General features: G+C 30.0%; 3 protein-coding genes across 4 annotated transcripts; 2 read left to right on the forward strand and 1 right to left on the reverse strand.

The window, feature by feature from the left end:
- Nucleotides 1-9,985: 9,985 nt before the first annotated feature.
- Nucleotides 9,986-11,927, reverse strand: Bma-rpl-5 (Uncharacterized protein; the record flags this gene model as incomplete). Its single annotated transcript, XM_001897821.2, has 6 exons — nt 9,986-10,099; nt 10,235-10,309; nt 10,448-10,622; nt 10,785-11,041; nt 11,345-11,422; nt 11,739-11,927. 6 exons carry the CDS (start codon nt 11,925-11,927, stop codon nt 9,986-9,988), a joined length of 888 nt encoding a protein of 295 aa, XP_001897856.1.
- Nucleotides 11,928-13,045: 1,118 nt separating this feature from the next.
- Nucleotides 13,046-18,080, forward strand: Bm9496 (Uncharacterized protein; the record flags this gene model as incomplete). Its single annotated transcript, XM_001897822.1, has 15 exons — nt 13,046-13,088; nt 13,373-13,489; nt 13,593-13,780; nt 14,039-14,147; nt 14,225-14,379; nt 14,561-14,722; nt 14,809-14,931; nt 15,197-15,346; nt 15,542-15,667; nt 15,943-16,283; nt 16,531-16,601; nt 16,778-17,010; nt 17,237-17,347; nt 17,518-17,643; nt 18,048-18,080. 15 exons carry the CDS (start codon nt 13,046-13,048, stop codon nt 18,078-18,080), a joined length of 2,088 nt encoding a protein of 695 aa, XP_001897857.1.
- A 1,194-nt stretch (nt 18,081-19,274) lies between these two features.
- Nucleotides 19,275-20,745, forward strand: Bm18158 (Uncharacterized protein; the record flags this gene model as incomplete). 2 transcript variants are annotated; one of them, XM_043075095.1, is made up of 4 exons in its annotated part: nt 19,275-19,350; nt 19,824-19,942; nt 20,335-20,424; nt 20,593-20,745. In XM_043075095.1, the coding sequence occupies 4 exons, from the start codon at nt 19,275-19,277 to the stop codon at nt 20,743-20,745; spliced, it is 438 nt and encodes a 145-aa protein (XP_042931029.1). The 2 variants fall into 2 exon arrangements, with proteins under 2 accessions (XP_042931029.1, XP_042931030.1); XM_043075096.1 differs by having other exon boundaries at nt 20,622-20,666.
- Nucleotides 20,746-23,742: the final 2,997 nt, after the last annotated feature.

Below are 23,742 nucleotides of genomic sequence, written 5' to 3' on the forward strand. Positions count from 1 at the left end.
AAGAATGCGAGGAGAAAGGAGAGAAAAACGGTGAAATCAAAAAAAGGAAAATTGACATTGCTTCTCTTTGATTGTTTAGCTTGTTAGAATTTGAAATTTCTTAAAAAATCTATGAAACCGTACTGATTGATCTGTTATATGTACCAATCAATGCACAAATCAGTTCGTTGTAAAATAATTGTTTCAAGAAGAAAAACGTCAATCTTTGAATTAAGAAAAGGTGGGAGCTATGATGAATGATTATTGTGATGAAATCAATTATCAGTAGTGAGTTTAAATGCTTACCTCGAAATGATAGGATGAATTTTATAATTTCAATTTATTAAACTTATCATTTAGGTGATAATTTTGATACTAATATGCTGTCCCGGAAAGATTTTAATTTTAGGCTTTGCGTTGATGTTCTAAGAAGTTTATTTCCAGGTTTTATGATTATTTTATGATCTGAAAGAATTTTTCCCACTTTGCTGATTATTAAGGATTTGCACTGATTGACCATTGTGTCCGATCTACAAAAAGGCAAGCTCTAATATATTTTCTGGATATCTTTAAAAGCTTCAGCGGTGCGCTTCAGCCTTGTTTAACAAATGGTTTTGTTTATTTAAATCAGGAAATGGAAACTTTGATAATTTCAAAAAGTCCAATTTTTAAATAGCCATTGTGTTATGTTTAGCAAAACTGAATGTTCATTTATAATAAACTGTTTGTAACCAATCATTGAACAATTCAAGAAAATGTTAAGAACAAACGGATAACGATTTGTTCGCCTATGATTTGCTTTCATCATTAATTAGAAATATGGAGGTAAAGTTTTTTTTACTGATTTTAAGTTTTTACTAATTAATTTTTTTGAGAGAAAAATTTAATAGTTTTGTTAAATTTCCAGAGAAATTGCAAATTGCTCTCTTTCCACTGAATGCTTCTTTAAAAATATTACAAACTTTCATTTTTTTTTCAAAAGAAAAAAATCAATAACATGCTTAGAAAGTAAGTTTCTAAAAAGTTGGACAAATTACGAAATATTTAGAGGTTAAAAAGAGGATAAAAATTGGAATATTACTTTTGAAAAACTTGATAAGCAACCTTTTTTTTTTTTATTTGATGGTTAAAATGTACCATAAAGTTTGATAGCATTATAACTTCAAATTTCAAATAAGACAAATGCTGTAATAGAACTGAAATATGAAAATGAAATAAAAGCTCGGACTGAAGAAATGAAACAAAAATTTAGTATAGAATGTTTAGAGTTTTGGTATTTTGTAGTAATATTAATGATGGATCGGCGCCATCCTGTGGAATCTTAATGAGCCACTGCTAATTGTTGCATCATCAGTGATGAGTACTAAAATATGTGTTTAATGAAAGTGAAAGTTGGACACTAAAATTAAGATAATAAGAAAGACGAATTTAATAATCCGAATTAAGGCGGAAAAGGTAATCTTTCGGAATTTTAGGGAATATTTGCATTAGTTAATGCGAAATTGATGGTCAGTATAGTTTCAGAATTCTCTTCCACCAAATGTCCTAGACTGTATATATGGTAAACTAGCCATTTGGAAATAATTTTAAGTTTGACAAACGAATAATAGCTATAAATCTTTCTATGATTATATAGCAAATTTTAAGTAGTGCACTATACTTTCCTAATTTCAGTATCAGTGGTTGATATCATATTACTTAAAAATAATTTAAAAAACGACTGCAGTTATCAAAAGAATCCCATTTCATATATCTTTCTCATGTTTCTTGAATCATTCCGAATATGTTGAAATTGCGAAAATATATGTTAATAATGAATAAATGCATTCAATTGTTTAAATTCATTTCATGCAAAGTTTATTTATTATAGTTGGCATCGTTTAAGAGTTTCTTTTTTTTTTTTGAAGAGGAAATAAAGAAGAATTAAATTTATTTGACGGTAAAAATGAAAAATGGTGTCATCGATAGATGATGAGGTAGATTGGTGTCACCACCATGTTACCGTATCCTTTGCATTTGTCAACTACATGACAAACACACACACACACGCACACACATAGAAGTGCAAATAAAGAGAGGCATATATGGTATTAGTAAATTGGAATAGAAGTTTGAATTGATAAAATAAACAAATCTAAATATGGTGAATGAATGAATGAATAAGTTCGGACAATGAAAGACAAGAAGTGGAAGAAGGGAAAGGTGAAGGAGAAGGAGAAGGAAGAGGAGGAAGAGGAAGAGCAGGTAAAAGGATGGGTAAACGACAACAATGACAATATTGAGCCCCCCGCTGGACAAATGAGTGGAACAGCATGAGGTAATTTCACTACTCACCCAATTAATTATGGTAATTTGTTACAATAAAACAGACGATATACTTGTTGATTTCCGGAAGAGGGAAGTATCACTAATCGGAAATGGTAAATCGGGAAGTTAAAACAGATAGATATAATCTATTCAATATGTTCACTTTCACTTCTCTTTTCGCTTACCTCTTAACAGCAACTTCAAAGGTTTATCTCTATTGATATGAATTATTGCACGATATGAAATCAACAGGATGATGGGAAATGGTTATTTAATGATTGATAGGAATATCGCATGACAGTGATCAAGTTTACTTAAGTGTAATAGCTAATTTCCAGTTCGGAATTCTGCAAAGTTTAATTAATTACTTAAATTTAACACTTCGTTTAAATATGCAAAATTTTAGTGATGTAAAATTGTAAAGTCAGTAAATAATTGAATTTTTCATTATATAATTTATTCATCAATTAATCAAAAATCCGCAAGTGATAGCAGAAATTATTCTATCACAATTTTAACAAATGAGATAGAATTAAGTGATGTCACAACTTCAACCGAATTCTGTAAAATTGTGATAATCATAAAATTAGTAAATGATTCAATGTAGTAACGATAATCGGTTGCATAACAGCGATGAGCATAATTTTACGAATGACGAAATAACTTTAAAGAGGAAAGGAAGGAAAAGAAAACATAATTTTATATAGGAAAAAGATATGTTCATCGATCTATAAAATAAAATATGAAATGATCTATTCGATAGATTCATAGGAGAAGTATTGCAGTATCACAAGAAGCTTTACTTAAGATGATTATGAAATAACAGAAGAAAACATAAATTTAATAATGATGAAAAAAACAGAAAATGAAGATAGTAATATTTTTGTCAGAGTTAATTTCTTTACCTTAATTCGTTCCTAAATTTTACTCGCAATTTTCATAGACTTTATTTGGGTTTTTGTTTATATTTTATGGAAAATATTTTAACACAATTTTTAAATCAATTTCATACTTTAATGGATTTCATAAAATTATAATCTTTAGCAAAAAAAAGTACTGTTATCAAAAGTATAGCAATAATATGGAAATTTGTATAAAATTTTCCTTTGCTGAATTAAATTTTTTCTTTTATCAGTATTATTAATAATAAATGGAAGAATTTTTGTGAAAAAGAAGGAATTATTATTTCATTCCCTTACACTTTACATTTTTTTCTCTGAAAAATACTGCTGCAAAATTATATATTAAATTAAAAAGATAATCTATAAGTAAACAAATAAGATTAAATGAATAATTAATTAAAGAGCAATTTAAATTGAAATTTAAACTTCATTACAAAAAAAAAGAAGTAAATAGTAGGTAAGCTATTAAAAAAACAGGATTACGAATCAGTGAAAAACTACCGTACTATATTTAATTTGTTATTTAAATTACTTTGGTTTCTTTAATCACTACTTCAGCTTTTTCTTCATCTCTTTTTCCTCTTCAAACACAACGTTTAAAATTGGATTTGGAACTTCGTGATTTTTTTTCCAAAAAAACCGTTAAAGTATGTGAAAATAATAAAGTACAGAAAAAATAGAAAAAAAAAACTTAGCAACTGCGAAGTATATATTTTATTCCAAGGTCTTCAAATAATATAAAAAAGAAAAAAGAAAAATCAGTAATTTCCTTCTTTTTTTGTTTTATTTTTTCCATTTTTTTCTAACAAATCGACATGAATGGATGATTGAAAATGTGAAAAGTAAAAAAAAATAGAAAAAAATTTTTCCCAAAAAAAAAGCAAGAAAAAAAAAGTTTTATTTTTCGTTTATTTTTTCTAATCGATTAAAACCGGAAAATGTTAATAATCTCACAGTATATGTACAATAACTATTATACGATTAATAGAAGTATTATTCTACGAGTGAGGAAGTTATTTGCTATGATTTAAAACCCGTAATAATATTATTGTAATAGTACCATTGGGGTGGGATGTTATTTTCGCATAATAATCATTCCCTGAAAAAATTTTTTTTTTCTCCCCGTTACCCGGGTAGGTATTCTTTTCATTATCAAATCCTATCAAGTTTTCCCATCCCCAACCTCTAACCCATCACTTTTTCAAAGTAGTTTAACTACTTTTTTTTTTTTTTGATGTTTTAGATAAATAAAATAACAGTTGTCTGTTCATCTGTTGTAAGATGAAAATGAATGGAAGCAAAGTTTCCAATAAATTGAATTTAATAATAATGAATTTATTTTTAATACTCAACATTAGCTTTATTTAAACAAATGATGAAATATTAAATAATAAAAATTAAATAAATATAAGTCAAATGTGAATAATAAGTAAATATTGATTAATGGCAAATTTGTATTTAAAATTTTGGAGAAAAAATTTGTTTACTTCTTTTTTTGTGAATATTTTATTTATTGAATCCTAACTGGTGCATTAATTAAAGATTAAAGATAATGAGTGGCAATTTTCAAGGCGAAGGATTACTTGATTATTTCAAAACGTTAAGCATTTTAAAGCAAAAATCATGAGAATTGATATTGATCAAAATCTACCAATAATAAGGGATACGGTAGATTTAAAATTAAAAATTGAAAAATTTTCTTTACCATATATCATTTGTTCATTACACTAAACTCAAATAGCAATGAATGATATCCACGGATAACTTTTATCCATCATTTTGTTCTGTTTTGATGAAATCTGACCAATAGAAACAAAAAGAAATATTTCAATTATTTGATCAAAATTTGCTAAAATTTAATAAAAGATTTTGCATTATTAAATCAGCAATGACAGGAAAATTCAAACATTATATTAAATTGATCGAATTATAGAAGGGATAGGAATGAATGATGGAATAAATTTCTCTCTCATCCAAAATAATCACAAATTTAATAGCTTAGATCATCTGACAATTGAGGAAAAGATTTGTGGAATACATCCTTCATACTTTGACATTTATGCTAACAACTTTCTCAGGCAGTGTTGTAATTTTGTTATTAATAAAACAGCTTCGATCGTTTAATAACCTTTAAATTATTCAGTTATCGCTTATTCATCAAACAATTAAATGTTTGATTGTCATCGAATGATTTATTCAATCAATAGTTTCTAGTTCTTTGATCACATTTTTAAAACCATAATATTATAAGGAAAGAAAAGAAAAAAGAAACAGCGATATTATCATTTTAATTTTGATATACACAAATAAGTGAATCAAGCGATGGTTAAATAAGCCTATCCCTGCTTAACTAATTGTTTAAATCATGCAGTTTGAGATAATTACAAATTATTCGGCTCATTTTAATGGAATTTGTCATAGTGAATGATTGATGAGACACTGAAAAAAGGGAAAAAAAAGATGAACCACCCTAACTAATTTAAATTTTTTGTCCTTAACTTCTGAAACGAACTGTCTTAAATGATTTAAATTTTTGTTTCTAACTTCCGGGCTGTTACATGATCTTATTTAATAATTATTATGCTTGATTTGGTTCTTTAATCCCATTCTTTTTTTTTTCGATTATGAATTGATGTCCTTCAAAGGATTTAATTCTTGCTTTTGACAAATGCAAATAAAGTATGGTAAAAATTATAAACTGTAGATTTCTTTGCTTTCTTATCTGATCATTTTTAGAAATGGAATAAATTAACAAAAGATAAATGAATAATCTTATCAGTCTAATGAAATGTTAAAGTTAGGAATGAAAGAATATGCTGGGAACATTAATGGGTCAAAGTTTAAAGGTTAACATTGTATTGAATGTCATCTATTAGCTCAACTTTCTTTCTACTTCATCTTTTATAGTTTGTGTGAAAAAAAAAAAAGAAAAAGACGAAAAGATTGATGCAAATATTAGAGAGAGTATAAATATGGAAGAATATTATATTAAAACATTGTCGGTTACGAGATTCATTTTTCTTGATGGATTTATTGGATAATCCCTGCTTTCACTACCCAGTAGTTTAATCTGGCGCCGGTAACATCATATGCATGCATGCTTCTGTTATATTTGTCAACAATTGTAATGCTTCTCAACTTCATCATTGTTTTTCTTAGAAGGGGAAGGTGTAAAATAAACAATATGATTTAGATTATATTCACAATATTTCCATCATAATCATTTGATTGCTACCATCTTAGTTTTAAAAGAAATAATTAAAGTACTCAGTATTTTCAAGGAAGAAAAAAAAATTGATGATAACGAAAGTAAGAAGAATAATTGTTGATAATAGATGGACTTGTGATACATTGATATTTATCAGTTATCAACAAGTACTACTTTAGGCTGACCAATACGCTGAAATATTTGACTGTTGGTGTTAAACGACAAATGATATCAGCTAAGATAAAATATTTCCTAATCGATAAGTTTTTGAAGTTTTTCTTTATTATGAAATATTTGAAAGTGGAAGTTAATTAATTAGATGATTAGGTGATAAATGAAAAGTTTCATATTAAAATAGATAAATGATAAGTGACAATCAATTGTAGAAATATTTTCTTGGTGAATTTGAGATCTTTAATTTTATAGTATTAAAAATACTTAAAGCAGTTATTTCATTATATAATCCTTTCTTATCATCAATTACCCACTTGAAAAGTTTTCCTTTTTTTTGTTTTAAATGAATTTTTAAAAATTAGGAATCTGATATTTTGGAAGATAGAAAAATCATTTGTTACATAATTATTCTAATTGCTTACCAATATAAACGGATTAAAATATTTGGAAGAACTTGTTCAATAATTCAAAAGGTAATAAAAGAGAAAAAATTTAAACAGTAAGTAAATAAAGCAATAGTAAAACTTATATGATGCAAAGAAAAAAATGAATATTAATCGATACGCAAATAAGTGAGGCATAGGAAAAAAATCACATAAGGTTAAATGCAAAAATGTTATTCTTGCAATTTGCAAGTTATAATTTCATGGGAATGTGCACTTGGAACAAATTCAATTATTTTCTTACTGTGGAAATGTCACATTTCCCTTTTTTGTTAAATTCCAAATTTAACAATTTAAAAACTATTTGAAGTTTAACTTGCACTTGTGCATAAATTGTACTATACATAACGACGTTTAAAATCTATTCATCATTGTGAAAATTCAAAAAAAAAAACAAAAACAAAAATTCTCTGTAATACTTCAAGTCATATTATTATATTGTTTTCATATATAAAATATGATTTTACATTTTTTTTTTCACTTCCACACTGATCTCTTAATTAATTTGCTGAGCTAATTTGCGAACAACTTGAACTAATTGATTTGCCTTAAATCTATTCCAACAAGCATGATAGGAATTTAATCCGAATCAAATTTTTTTGAATTGCTAGTCGATGACACTATTGTGAGAAGTAAAATGAAATAATGGATTATTAAAGGGTAAGTAAAATTCAGCAAATTACTACAAACTGTCACATAAAATACTATTTATTATTATTATTAAAACTATTATTTTACACCAGTTAGAAATTAAATTAGGCACATGACTTTATTTTTTCACATATCATTCAACATCATTTCCTTATTTCCTTACCCTATTTTTACCCTTAAACTTATCTTCCATTTTCATTAAATCATTGTTATCAAAGAAATATTTTAATTCATAAATTAAAATTGTTTATCATCCAGTCACTGTGAAGCAGAACATTTTTTGGAATTACAGTTATGGTCACTACTGGTACTTCCATTATTACTTTTGTCGGTGAGTTCACAGAGTGTGTGAGGTCTCATTACATTCTCAAGAAATATTTTCCCATGAATGAATCTTCCGAACGATGCGACATCTCGTCGCCTAATAATGACCCTTCTATGAAGTGCTATATTTAACGGTATGTGTAAGTAGTCGAAAATAATTATTTCTACTCAGTCATTTTAACTAAGAAATTTTCGAATTTCTAAATTTTGATTTGAAATATCACATCAGTTGAATTCTGCATAATGTAAGATCTAAAGTGAACATTTAATTTTAAATCATTTAACTTGAAAGTTGGAAATTGGAAAAATATTCACCCAACGATTTGATTGTTGAGAATACAACAATCAAAATGTAAACAATAACAATCAAGTTTTAAAAATGATAAAAATTTTAGCTGTAGCAAAAAAAATGAAAATCAAAACTGCAGTAGACTGTTATATATTTCATAATATTTTTTATCTATATCTCCAACTTCAATGGAATTAATTGATTTAATTCCAAACATTTACTTCAAAGTGCTCCTACATATCAGTAATTCTGTAATTCCTTAAAAACCAAAAGTAAACAAAAGGTTTAAGTGAAACTATACAAAATTGAACCTTTTGATTTTTAAAATCCAGTCAAATAGCTCTCTGTAACAAATTTCTTGGACGAAACATACAATTACTCAAATGTAACACTCACATTTCTTTAGATTTGCTTCAAAAGAGTCGATTTTTTGTATGGTTAATCTCCAGTGAAGAATGAAAAAGGATTTGTAACTCTGAAGTAAACCGTACTGCGGAATCGAAATGGCATTTAAAATAATCAGTAGAAGTGGTATAGTATATTAAACAAAAAATTTTTAAATAACTGAAATGAACTTGTAAAAAAATTGACAAACAAAAAATTGAAATTCCTCACAGTAATAACAATTAAATGTTTCTCCTTGTTGCGTCCTTCTCTCTCTTCCTCTCTCTCTCTCTCCCTCTTTCTTCCTTCTTCAATGAAGTTATTGCCCTTTATCCCACGAAAATTAACACATTCCTATACTTATTGTTGTCTTCCTTCTATAAAAACGATAAAATGTATTCACATGTGAATTGTAATTATAATTATTGGGGTCATAGTTCACCTGACACTTTCTTATAAATTTATGCGAACAATAATTAAGATTAGATGTTACATTTCCATGGATCATCGTTTATTGCTCATTTTTCTTTTCGGAACATATCTTTCTTTTCTTGTGATATTTCCTAATAACAAAATGATTCAATTGAAAGAACCAAAAAGGTAATTCTGATATGTGATAATGAAAGTACAAAACAGAATAGAACCAATAACCGGGACTTTTTGAAATTAAATTAATCCCATTAATTGATGATATTTAACACAGCACAGCTTACCCAGTCGTGTCGTAATATATCGGCATTGTTAAATAAGAACCACCCAGTGGAAACTTACAACTTTTAAAACTATTCAACCCCACTTAATACACATCATCTTTATTTGCATCGCTTCTATCCTTGGCTTGTGATTTCAAATCCGTTCGGTTGTATTCTTGCCTTCTACTGGGCACATGCTAAAACATCAACTGTAACAAGGTCTCTAAGACCACACCCGAACCAATTCTGGACACTGTAACCCAACCAACACTAACACATGCTTTCATCTTGATCAAAATGTAGAAATTAGTTGAGAGAACTACGAGATTTCCTAGCCAAATTCCAAACTCTGTGTCCCATCTCGAAGAGCAGTAGCCGCGGTTTCTTACCCATACAATAGTGTGAACCCCAAGTTATCAAACTGAAACTATCAGATCCGCATTATCTTTACCAGCTTTCATTTTCATCACCTACCTCGAAATAATTTAAAATGATCTCACAGTTACAATCCAATAATGGTGTATATTTTTTTGTTTTTGTCAACAAACAAAACTTAACATTTATATAGCGAACAACAATCTTATAATTCTTAAAGATGTACGATGACATCAACAAAATGACTTGTGAATTAATTATTGTGCTTCCTGTTGTGCTTTCAGCATCTTAAGATATGCTTTCTTATTTTTAACGCGATTCTTGCGTACTGCCAATGATCCCTTCTTCGCCGTCCAACGTTTCTTTGTCACCTGAAAATATTAACTGAAATTAATAATCAAAGTAAAGAAATACTACATACACCATGAAGCACCTTAGAAACAATATCGCAACAATCTCCGAAGTTCATATAATATATGATGAAGAGCGAAAAAGCAAAAAATGACCTCTTTTGGCTCTTTAGGTTCTCTCGCTGGATTCTTACGAATAGCCTCATGTGCCTTTTTATACATATCCACAATCTGCAAGTACACAATCTATTGCATATTAACACCAGGTAAAAAGCCAAACATTAGTGTTGGTTACAGGAATTATTCAATATCTATAGTTTAGGTAAAAAAGTTGTCAGCAATAAAAAATAAAAAAAGTAAAAAGCTTACGTCATCTGCACTAATGTTGGCAGCAATAAAACGCGAAAAATGTTGCTTATATGCATCTTCATCTTGTTCCTTCAATAGTGCCATATAATCGGCAACATGTTTTCCAAGTATTCTATCACGATGTGCTTCAGCATTGTATTTGGTTTCCGAATTATAACCAAAGAAACGCGTTTCACTGAAAAAACACCGTATCACTTTTAAATCAACTTTTAATCATAATCTAATCTAAATAACATAGAATGACTGGCTACCAAACGACGAATTATCATGGAAGAATTGCTCCAAAACGTGGAATCAATATATATATCAAAAAGGACCATTATGAGATGATACACACCTATGTGGAACATCGATACCACCATCGGCAACACCCTTCATGACCGCGAAAACCTTAGCGCCTGTAACAGTGCGCGCTAACCCAACATCGAGAACAGCTCGGAAAGGTGCTCGTTCGCCTTCCTTTTCAACATTATAATCGTCACCAGTCGCTTCTTCCACACCTTTGTATGCTTCTGCTAGACCGATGTTGAGCAAATGACGTCGGGCCAACAATAAACCAGTGGCATAAGCTGATGCATAGTTGGTCAAGCCTACCTAAAAACGACAAATTTGTCTTCATTCTTTTACATCCATCATATAGTCCGAAAATTATTAAAGCTGTATCCTGTCTCGAAAGTTTAACCATCCTCACTAACTATATGTAACGCAAACGCTACATTACAAATCGCAGCATGAATACTATATAATGTTCTTGTTTTTGAGAAATCATGCAATTCATGCTAAACTTGAACTATAAAAATCAATCTAAATCAACAAGTACGCCGCTGAATTAACATAAATACTATCCAGTTACAAATTTTATAAATAATGATTGACCACAAACAAAGCAAAGATAACCTTAATCCCATAACGCGGTAACTCATGTGAGTATGCAGAACATACGACTACATCACCCTCAATTCGAGAATATGCGATCTAGAATTTAAATTGATGCTGTTGATGCACAACACTATAGTAAAATGATCTAGCTCTAAATAATACTAAAGAGAATTTTTACAGTGCAAATACTATCCAGGAATATGTAACATAAAATTCCGAGCATGTATAATAATATTCCGTACCTACAATGATAAGACAGCGTTTACTCAAACATTACACATCTTCATTACAGAAATGATGAAAAAGAAATAGATTATGGAATCATATGCATCTGATTTCATCCCTTGGCTTCCACAGTTGTGGATTACCTCAATACAACTAGATCAACTTAGAATAAAGCAACTTGACTTACTTGAGCGATAACATCTCTGTTGGTGAAACGCACAATAAGACGATATTTTGGAGTGTTATATTTATTCTTGTCTTGCACAGTCAAACGTTTCCTCGCATAGTAATCCGTTTTACCCTCACGTCTACGCTTCAATTTCACCTGGTAACGTTTGAAATAGGCCTTGTTCTTGACTACCTTCACGAATCCCATCCTACACTCTAAAGTTGAAAAATTTTAACAATCCAATCTGAATGTTACGTATTTTTTATAATTTAATGTAATACTAAATACAAGAAACTCGCAATGCATCATGTACGCTTCACATACAGGACAGAACATACGCACTAAGTCAAAATATCGCTTTAACACTTCCCATTGAACCAGCGCACTTCGAACGTAAGACAAGTCTCGAACGTAACCCTTCTTCAACCTAAACAGTGCCACACACTCACGACCAGCGCATTAGTAGATCAACACGAACCAATCGAACCGGTCTTTAGGCTTCTGCATAACGCGGACGGTATGAAAAAGTTATGGACCAGGGCGGATTTATTTATGCTGTAGCTGTTTTACTTAGTTTTATTAAGAAAATGGTAAGGCTGTCTAGAAATTCTGAGAGTAGAATGTCCAGAAATTTTTGAAGATTTCTGGAATAGGGTTGACTAAAGATTGTTTGTCTTCGAATTTTGATGTCATTGAAAAATAACTTGAGATCGATTCAATTAAACATGTGAAATAAATTTGAACTTTTTGCATTAATCGTTTTTTTTTTTTTTTTTTTTTTTTTTGACTTCTGCTTGACGTTATCCACAGGAGATGTACATATTTTATTCTTTCATAATATAACCGTCGCTCCGATGTTTAAGAGTAGAGAGACGAGAACATGAAACGGTAGGAGTCCAGATGGGTTTATTAGAACTTTCTGAAATTGTTGCCTTATCCTGATCGGAATAGAGGATTCAGGGAGCATCTGTATAGATTCGAAAGAAGAATGTTTATATACAATATATAATTAAGATTCTAAAATTTGCTGCAGTTATAACCATATCTCAGAGTGACCTGAGAACTGATTGAATTCGTATTTATTTGCTGCTTACCAGAGAAATTTACAATCATTCGAAGCTGTGTATCTGTGTGCGGTCTGTTACATCATTAGTTTTTGTGTTGCCGCTATTTTTATCCTTTCCATCTCGGATATATTTCCATTCTATTGAATTCTCACTTTTTTGGAAAAATAGTTGCTTAAGTTTAGCCGCAGAATCAGTTGACTGAAATTTAGCAGTGCTGTCAGGAAGATCGATACATAATAGGAGACGTGTTCATAGTCGATGTATCGTAGCAATAATTTCAGCAATCGCTGCAGTTATCATCGTTAGTTCTTTTCATGATTTCTGTGGGAGAGGTAGGCGGAAATTAGAATATTCCATTTATTCCACTGAAAGTCCGATTTCGGTTCTTCTACAGATGATTTTAGTAATATCTTGATTGCTGATTTTCTTAATAAAAAGGATTCGAAATTTTTGCTTTTTTTTTGTTCTCTTTTTGTTTCTTAGAAAGGAAGAGATGAAATTATTTGTTTGAATATGTTGAAGTTCTGGTTATGTATTTTGTATTGTAGCGTACCCTTGCAAGAAGCTGAGGACATCATTTTCCAGATCAGGAACATTCGCAGTGTAATGTTGGACCTAGACGATCGGCACTTAATGCTACTGGTGGTACTTCGTTGGGTCTGAATCGCAGGCATTTCGCTCAACGGAATCATGCTTGGTCAAGTAAGTTATTTGAGCTTAAATATCGTCAAAATTGGTACAGAAAAGACAAAAAGCAATAATTACTGATGTATTTTCCGAGAAAAATTGGATAATATAATTTCAGTTCCGGAATTGGTGAGGGAAACAGGATTAATTCTGGAAGTACAAAGAGATTATGGTCGTATCCTTAGTCAATCTAATTTTTCCACACCAAATGTTCATATTTATTTTTCGCTCTCTACTCTGGTTAATGATGCACCGCTGAGTGTAATCACCGATAATCTTGCAGATGTTTTTCAAGCTGGAGCAGTGGTATGCTTTTTTTTTCATTCTCATATTGCACTTGTCAAATTTTTTGTACCACGATTGTATTCCTCAAGTGATTGCCTTATTTAATACATGCCTGAGGTCAGCATACGTAAATATAATTTACCTGATGCACATGTAATAATTTATTATTAAAACTATTGGGGAAATATTTTTTAATATTTAATGATGTTTACGGTTGGCTTTACTGTTAGATTGTCATTAAATCGATGTCAGGTTTATTGATACAAAGGGGGATTTCAGGTGGAAATCGAAGTAGAGGGAGGTGTTAATCTAAAAGAGCTAAAACATAACATTCACGTGATATTGACATGTACCTCTATAAGGCCAAGTACGGAGGCTGGTCATAAGCGTACGTTTGAATTTTGATTTTTTAGACGAGCAGTACTATTGGTGAATTTTTTACTTAACTCATTGTATGTTTTTTAGCGGAACTGGTACCAATGGTAGTAATACAAGATGATTGCGAAATACCACTTGCTCTGATAACTAATCACGAGCTAGTTGCACTCCCTCGGCAGGTCTTCCCAGTAGAAGAGGTTACTTCAGCATTTATGGCAAAGAAGAACTCAGTTATCACAGATGTAAGTTTTTTTCAACATTTTATGACCTGCTTAACTTCTGAATTACCTCTACAAATTCCAAATTCCACAAAGAATTTTAATATATGAAGTTCGAAAAAAACTCAGCAATGTTAAAACATGACAAAAAATATGCCCAGAAGCGTAAAATATCCCAGATTTTGACATTTTAAAACATTCTTAGGTAGAGTTGCCAGAATTTGCAACTATTGGACGTTCCGTAGAAGGAAGAATCTTGAGTGCACCACCGTGGATCCGTGAATTTACAAATCCTTCAGTCAAAAAGATTGCACTGAGTGTGCAACGCTTTGGGCGGGATCGAGAAGGTTTTGCAGTGATAAAGGAGGTTCTTGTTTCTTTTAGCATCTCAATATTTAGTTGATTACATTTAGATTTCATTCCTTTTCTGTAATAGTTATGAAAATTTTGCAGTATATCGGACGAGGTGTTATCCTTACGCCAGTCGACGAAGACGATAAGCAAATATGTGGTGATATGTTTTACCCCTATGAAATGCGAGTCAATTCGTCGTCATATACGGTGACAGGATGTGAGGTAGAAGTTTGATTCTGTAATATTTTAAGAAAAATGTGTCTTCAGTCTGATCATATGATGAATCACTGTCGAGGTGTCGATCTAATGTATAATAATAATTTGAGATGATATATTTATTTTACATCATTGTGTTCTTCCATTGTATTCAGAAACTTTAACTGTACATAAGTGAAAAAAAAGTGGAGTTTTCTAAGAGAAATATTGCTAATTAATTAGTGGCATTTATCGTCCATATACATTTAGAAAAATATCTGTACACATTCAGGATGTGTATCGCTTAGGCTCAAAATGGTATTTTCGTGCATGTCCAGAATTACCGAATCGTAAATACAAGTATCGAGTGTATAGTCTCAATAGTTTGGATGCCATCGTCAGTGGTGATTTAATAGCGCAGGAGCAGCTTTCTGATCATACTGTAAATATTTTCTCTTTAATAAATTACTTTTTTTTAATTATTTTCTCTTTAATCGATAATTAGATTTGCTTATTTTATTGCTTCATAAGCGTTTTTAATGGAACGAATTAAATAATATTGTTTATATATTTACATTCAGTAAGTAATATTCAGAGAAGGAGAAAAGAAATTTTATTTAAATTGCAAAGTATTAAGGTTATAAAGACTCAAGGCTCTGTTACTATTGATGTCTCGACCAGTGCCTTGGAAGTGAACGCATCTACTAATGACCAACTAGACAACTCAAACCAACTTATTGAATTCGATGATAAACCTTTAACGGTACGTTTAATTGAATACGACAACAGTTCTCGGATCAATATTTGGACTCTAATAATCGGTAGGAAATTTTCATGACCATTAAAATGGGGAAAGAAGAGAGAAGAAAATGAAGATGAAAAAGACAAAAAGATTGTTGCTAATGCTGCATATGTGTAAGAGTGGTATCTATTTATGTTCTAAGCGTAAAGAAAAAATGTATGAGTTAGTAAACTATCCTTGGATAACTGCACTCATATTGCGTCAATTTCAAAACTGAAAGTTATTCAGTAGTTCAGGTATCCTCACCAAATGCTTTTCCAAAACCCACAGCAGTCTCGCCGGTTACTCTAAACCTACTCAGTGCTGTTAATTTCGATACATCTCGTGCGGCAACAGCAAGTGGTATCAATGAGACAATGATTTTACAAAATCCAAATCCTCCCGATGTGACTGATCGCAATTTATTGGTTGATTTCAATGCTGCTAATGAAGTACAACAAGTCGCAACGGAAGTTCGACACTTTCATATATTAGATGAAGATTTTACCCTCTCTTCATTAAATTTTGATTTTAAAGAGGCGAAGAGCAAAGCAGAAATGTTTGGCTATAGTAATTACCAAGATAATAAAGACGTATGGTAAGTTTGTTTTTCTCTCAGCTTCATTTAGCATGTGGTTGTCTTTTGACCTGATATATGAGGATATTTAGGTAGACCTTAGTACCTCCTGTTTCACTGAAAGCATAACTATCGGATATCTTTTTTCATTCGATTGTAAGTTATCGAGCAGTGCGAAGTATTTGAACATTTTTTGAGAGTGTCTTCGCTTGCTGCATCCGTAACATTTAGGACATAGTTCAGCAGCAACTAATTTATATTGCTTAAGCATGGCATCACTAGACAAAGGGTCAAGAAATGTTGATTTGAATCATATTAATGGATTTAAAACTACAAAAGGTTGGTTTCTTAATCTGGTCCATATTCAGTTTTATGATAGAGTTCTAATATCGTCGTTAATTTTTTAACATCATCTTTTTTTTTCCTTTAGCTTTATCTGACTATTGCTTTAAAATTTTCAAATAAGTACTTCCATATTATCTGAAGTTTAAGTCTAAGAACTCTTCCATCTTCAGAACAATCAGCGAAAGTGGAAAGTAGCGATTGTTCAGTAGAACTTACATCATGTAAACCCAAAAATTGTGTGGAAAATTGCTCAGTCCTATGTAATGGAAATTCTGTAGTTGAACAGTTGGTTGATATTAGCAATGACTCATTAATTGTTGATCAAGAGACAGATACTAGCGATGATGATTCTGAGAATGAAATGTTCCATGCAGTGTCTGTGAAAAGAGAAAGTGATGATGGGGTTGGTGTTTCATCTTGAGTTTGACATTTTTTAGTGAGTTTGAAAAAAGTAAAATTTAGTTGAGAAACTAAGATACTGAGTAAAAAACTATCAATTTTAAATTACAATTTAGATAAGTGCTGGTGAATGAGGATTTTGTCTTGAGAAGTGATGCAGTTATTTGTTTCGCGAAGTTTTCATTGTTCCAAGACAGTTAAATTCGTATGTAAATTTCTCTATATTTTAGTGGTGGTTCACTCGCAGGATCTCAAGTAGAATAGATTCAACGGAAGATAGGAAAGCAAATGTTGAGTTAGGGAGGCTGCCGTATTGCAACAGAAATTCTGAAGCAGCAGAGGTTATTAAATGATTCGGTATTTGGGATAGAAGAATTTTCTAGGGAAAACTTAGTCTACTTGCCTGGTAATGCATAACATTTTCTTTTTGCATTGCATTTGCATCACCACTATCAGCGAAATTTGCTATAAAATTTCCAACCTCAACTGTTAGCCAACGGCAAAATTTTAGCTTAACCCAGCACCCAAAGATGATAAACCACCACTATTTCTAACTGAAGATCATGTAAATTGTGAAGCAACTTCCGTGACGATAACACCAGAGTTATCTCTTACAAATACTCTTCAGAACGATGGTGTAAGTTTTTTTTTTTTTTCTTTCCTTCCTTCTTTATTTGCTTTTGTTTTGTTAATGATTTTCACTTTTGGTGGGGCTTATCCGTCCTAATTTTGTTAACTGATGATGATACCATTTCGTGTTGGTTTCTTTCACATTAAAAAGTTACCCGATCATATAACAAAAGCGTCACTTATTAGAAGTCTAACTATTGCGTGACATTTTAACGATGACTGCATAAGATATTTCATTTGCAGAAAAGAGAGAGAAGTGAGATTGAAACCTTGGATCTATTTTTAAGTTTACATGATCTTTCTCAAAAAGTTTATGGAATATTTTAATTTGGATGAAGAAATAGTAGACTGTATTAATTTACGCTGCTTTATTTAATCCAATGGTTGTTATCAGGATAATCTCGTTTTTAGATATATGCCAAGTTTTTTGCTGGACTTCTTTGAAAATGAATGTTAGGATAACAAACGATCTTTCCATATCATTTCTTTCTATTCAAAAATTATATTGATTTCAATTACAAGGAAAATATTGTTGCTTTAACACCACCTATTTTTTGGTGGTGGCACCTTTTCCTTTTTTCTCATGGGATGACGAATAGCTGCATGAAAACTTATGTTCACCAATTTCTCAATAGATATTCGTATTTGTTTTGGTGAAAATTATGAATTGTTACCGGAATTATTTTCTTTGTAATTGTTTTCGTTTGTATTACTGAAATTATTTTTTTAGAATCGTCTGTTAAAATTATTTTCATTTTCACCCTCAAATTTCTAAAGGAATGTCCTGAAAAAATAAATTTGCGTTTGTGATTTTATGGATTTGTTGACTCGAGGATTTGAAATTTATTAGTTACAAATATCAAGATTCAAATTATTCCCTATTAATCTTATGTAAATTTTCATTTTCGAGATGGTCTTTGTTAAGATTAAACTATAATGTGATAATCACTTTTTCTCATCGTTGTATAATCTAGTGGCTGTGTGTTTGCTTCTATCTTTGGTTCTTGAGGTAATATTGTAATTACTTCTAGTGTATTTCTCACTTATTTATTTTCTTTTTTCACAACTTCATTAATCACTCTTGATTACTCGTTTTATAGAAACTAAGGCGGATCTGACTGTCAAACAATAACCATATATCGAGTATTACTGAAATATTTTTAGCTGTGATTTTTTTTTTCTTAGATAAATGTTAGGGGAATCTTATTAAACATAGGCTAGCAATTTTTTGGAAAATTGGGAAAGGGTAAAGTAAGATGTAAGGTAACTTATTAATTATGTTCTACAGGTGTTATATCGTAAATATGGAAGTAGATCCATTCCTCGGTATTAATAGATCATATACCATTTCTCATGATCTTATTCTGCTCTTTATTTATTCAATAATGAAATAGATATCAAACTTTTATTATTTAATTGATTGTTTAAGGGGAAGGATTTTGTATGTAATCTTGTGACACTTGTTCTGTTCAAAACATGAATAAAAGTGTAATGGAAATTGGGAAATTTACCGACATGACAACGATTTATACTTCTAATTTTAATGAATTACTTTGAAAGCACAGAGAAGTGTAGAACTAGCCTGATGAACAAACAAATTTGAGATAATCGTTGATGCAGGAAGATTTGTTGTTTAGAATGTTGCTAGCAGTATATCGAGCATATGAAAGAGCTCTAGTAAAATATCCGTTTTTAACGCAAGCTTCAAGTGCTGGTTAGTTTTCTCATCTCAGATTAAGGTAACATAAAGTTAGAAAATTCAAAGATAAGGAAAGCAAGTTATGATATATGAATAGAAAGAGAAAGGACTAAACATGGTTATGCCCAGAAAAGATTGATTATTGGGAAGTCAGTGGTTATCATTTCACATGTTCTCATAGATACATAATCATCTCAAGAAATAAAACTGATAAAAGGTAATCATGGAAGATTTACTCTCCAGTATGGGTTTTCGAAATGTTGTTTTGTCTCAAACATCTGATAGTTTAGATTTTTTTTATTTGGGATCATTTTTTTACGAGCCCATAGAGAAAGTACAATGATTTTGGTTGGAATAGGAGACTCAACATAGATATTTCGGTTGTATTTTATCACTAAGTCTGAAATATCACCAGCTTTCCTGTCGTTAGCTGTTATCTCAGTCGTCCATCTTCAGTGTTATTTGTATTCTTTTCGACAACTGTTTAGGAGCATTAGCAGCAATGGCTGATATGTTAACTCAAAATTTTGTTGAAAAACGTTGGCAAAAAGGGAACTACAATCCGGCAAGAACAATACGTTTTTCTGCTCTCATTCTTTTCTGGATTGTTAGCTTCTTTTCTTTCTTTCAGAAGACTTCGGGAAGACACTTATTAAATTTTATCAAATAAAATAAAAGCCTATCTTGAATTCATCGAAGTTGAAGGATAAACAAGGATTATGGGGGCTTTAGAAGAAGTAAAAATGATAACATATACGTTATATTTAATAAAAACATAAAAAATTAATTAGTGCATCGAAACTTTTTCTCAAGAAATGGAAAGTAAGAGAGATGTGAGAATGTTATGTAATTCACGTAATTAAGATCGAAATTCTAGTACCGATAAGGACTGATATATCCAATCCAATTGTTATTTGATATTAAAATATATGATATGAGCGTTATCTTGTTTATCTTATATTTTCAAATAATATTTATTTCGATACAGTTTTTTTTAAGGCTCCTATAACTTATCGATGGTTTTTATTACTTGAAAAAGTGAAAGGTAAAGCAAATTTGCTACCGTTGAAACGGATGATTCTTGATCAGGTTTGTTACTTTTGGCGAATATTGATGGTGATAATAATTATGGCGCTGGCAATTGTTACGTCATAACAGTTTGTTTTTGTTAATTAGTTCCAATTCAAAATCAAAAGACATTTTAGCAATATTTTTTGAATATCTTTCTTTTTTTGAACTTGCAATTTAATATTTTAGTCCTTAGCAGCACCGCTATTTACGTTTAGTTTTATCACAAATTTGCATATATTGGAAGGCAATTCTCCACATGATGCATTGGAAAAAGCAAAGAAAGATATTGTTCCAGTTATGAAAACTAATTATAAAGCAGGATTTCTCTTTTTTGTTTGAATTTTTGGAATATTGTTTTAAGAGATGAAATTATTGAATTTAGAAAACTACATGATATGTACTGTCGTAGTATTTGTTCCGTAATTTTGTCATATATTCAATTATTCAGCAGATCAAAATAATTAGTAATATTATTAATCATACTTCTTGACATAGATCATAGATCGAAATTATCTCATCATACTTCTTATTCTATTATTTTCGTATTCAGTGTGCGTAGAAAAGAAAAAGCTAAAGGCTAGTGATAATATATAGGAATAGAGAAAGTGATAAGTTGACATAAGATGCTTTCAAAAAAGATGGAATGAATGGCTGCCATTATTACTATTTTAATTTTATTAGTGATTTGTTGATTATTTACATATCATTCCTAAAAATTTTCGGTTATCATTAAAGGAATTTTTTAATTTATTGTTTAACTGAAAATATTCGTTAGTTGAATATATGTGACACTAGTAACACTAATTACATAAATGTCGAAATGAATGGAGTATTTATTATCCACTTGTTTTTTTTTTTTCAATTTTGTTTTCAAAAAATGCAAGTAATTTCAATTTAGGTCTGGCCACTTGCACAACTCATAAATTTCTATCTGTTACCGCTCCGTTATAGACTTACATTTGTTCAATTAATGGGCCTATTTTGGAATATGTATTTATCACATGTTACTCAAATTGAAGTTAAACAGATAAATGAATCAAAAGAACACTCTAGGAAAGATTAATTTTGTAATCTAAAGATAATTTGGAATAAAATAAAACTGTTCAGCGTTATTCCTTACTATTTTATCGCATTAATTAAATACACTATTGCCTTAATAGCTGCAGTACAGTAAAAGCGTGGCGAATAATAGAAATGGAATTTATTACTGTCCAATAATAAATAAGTGATGGGAAATGTTCCCCAGATGACCACATTCATTCTTATGAAGTAATAATGATTGTGAGCGAAAGTCCCTGAACCTGAGACTGAGAGAACAAAGAAAAAAATTATATTCAAAAAAAATCATATTCTTCGAAATGCAAATCTGAATCATTCTTGTTGCTATTTCAGGATGTATTTCTGGAAATCTATTTATTGAATATTTCTTCTATCATCATTGACCAGAAATTTCAGCATTATTAACGTCTGTCATCTTTTTTTATGACAACTATGCTGTAGGAATTCTAAATGAAATGTAAGCTAATAAAAATTAAAAAATTACCATAAAAATTACTTCTTCCACTCACAAATTTCATCGACTGAAAAGAATTTTACAATTGAGAATGGAGTTGCAATATGTAATGTGACCATATAAATTAATATAAATTATACTTTCCCTTTAAAGCATCAATCACCGAAATATTCTCCTCCTCTTTTCTTTGTTTCTCCTTTTTCTTAATATTAAATATATATATTTTTTAATATTATAATATTGTATTTTAATATTATCCCCATATTATCTATTCTATTCCATATTTATTAGAACAAAGAAGAGCAAACGATTAAATATGATCAATTCATAGAATTTTGTTAAATAAATTTCTGCAAAAATCGCAAACATTTAGTTTAGTGATATATATTTGATTAGACATTTCATATAGTACTTTATTACTAGGACTCACAAAAGTTATTTAAAAATATTACAGTCATGATAAGTGCGGTAATAGTAATAATAATAATAATAATAATAATAATAATTATTATTATTATTATTATTATTATTATTATTATTATTATTATTATTAGATAATAGAGATATATCATATCTAAGTATTTCATGTGGTGCAAACAGCATGAGTTTTTTTGATCTATGATACATCGTCGTTTCTCTCTAAAATTCTTTGATGCACAGTTAAAAATAATAATTTTGACTTCAAGTGTAATTATTCTATAATAAATGTTAGGTAGTTGCATGAAGGTAAAATTTCTCAACATTTGTTGACCTTTTGATGATTAATCAGTCTTACATGATATATTCTTGCTGAAGCTTTCATCTTATGTGAAAAAGTTTTGGATTGCCATTTTTATTTAAAATATAACACATCGATGCATTTAGCATGATACCATGATAACATGTCTTTTTTATTATGATTCGCGTAATTCACACAGCAAAGATCTCTTCGAACTAATAATATGTTCTGATGTTTATATTACTGCTATAAATCTTTTTTTACTATTTTTAAATCTTAACATAAATTTTCTATAAAAAAAAATTGCTACTAGAAATAAAGTGTCTGAATAATCTGTTAGTTACGTTGTAGCATATGCAAAACATATTAGTCGTTGTGTTATTTTATTTCTAATAAATATATTTGCAAAATGGAATTATTTCCGGATACATTTCTTTCCTTCTCGTATAAGTGATTTAATCGAGAGAGAAAAAAGAAAAGAGACGTTACATTTCTTCGATTCACACTTTTTGCACCTTGTGATGGCCATCAATTGATGTATGTCTGTTTCATTTCATCTTTATGTCAAATCTAAATCTATTTCACTCCCATCCGTTGTCATTGTATTGGTCGCCTTGAAATTCTTCTCCTGTCGATGAGTAGTACTATTGAGAATGGATGATTGGTAGTTTTCGGGGCGTAAAAAGGTGGCGAATAAGAGAGAACAAAAAAAGAAAATGGAAAGACTGGAAAAGCATCGATTCTTCAATCATAAACTCTTCTTTGCTTATGCTACCATTATTGTCGTTATTTGTCTATCGCTGATAACTTATTTGTTCTTTCACTAATAACATTAATCTAAAATTCAACCTTTTTTCATTCTTCCATGAAATGAGAATTCAGTTGATCTTTAGTCCTTCTTCTCTTCAAAGATTGTAATAGTTATAGAAATTTTATGGTTGAAATAATCTAATAATCGTGCAGTTTCATTTCTGCTGTTGAAAATTAATTCATTTATAAAATTATTTCCATCATATTTACAGTTGTTATTCATTCAGTCTTTCCTGTATCATTCTTTGATTATATCCCACTGATGTTCCATAATTCTCATTTACGTGTAGGATAT

This window comes from Brugia malayi (assembly GCF_000002995.4).
Source record: "Brugia malayi strain FR3 genome assembly, contig: Bm_v4_ChrX_scaffold_001, whole genome shotgun sequence".
NCBI classification, from domain to species: domain Eukaryota; kingdom Metazoa; phylum Nematoda; class Chromadorea; order Rhabditida; family Onchocercidae; genus Brugia; species Brugia malayi.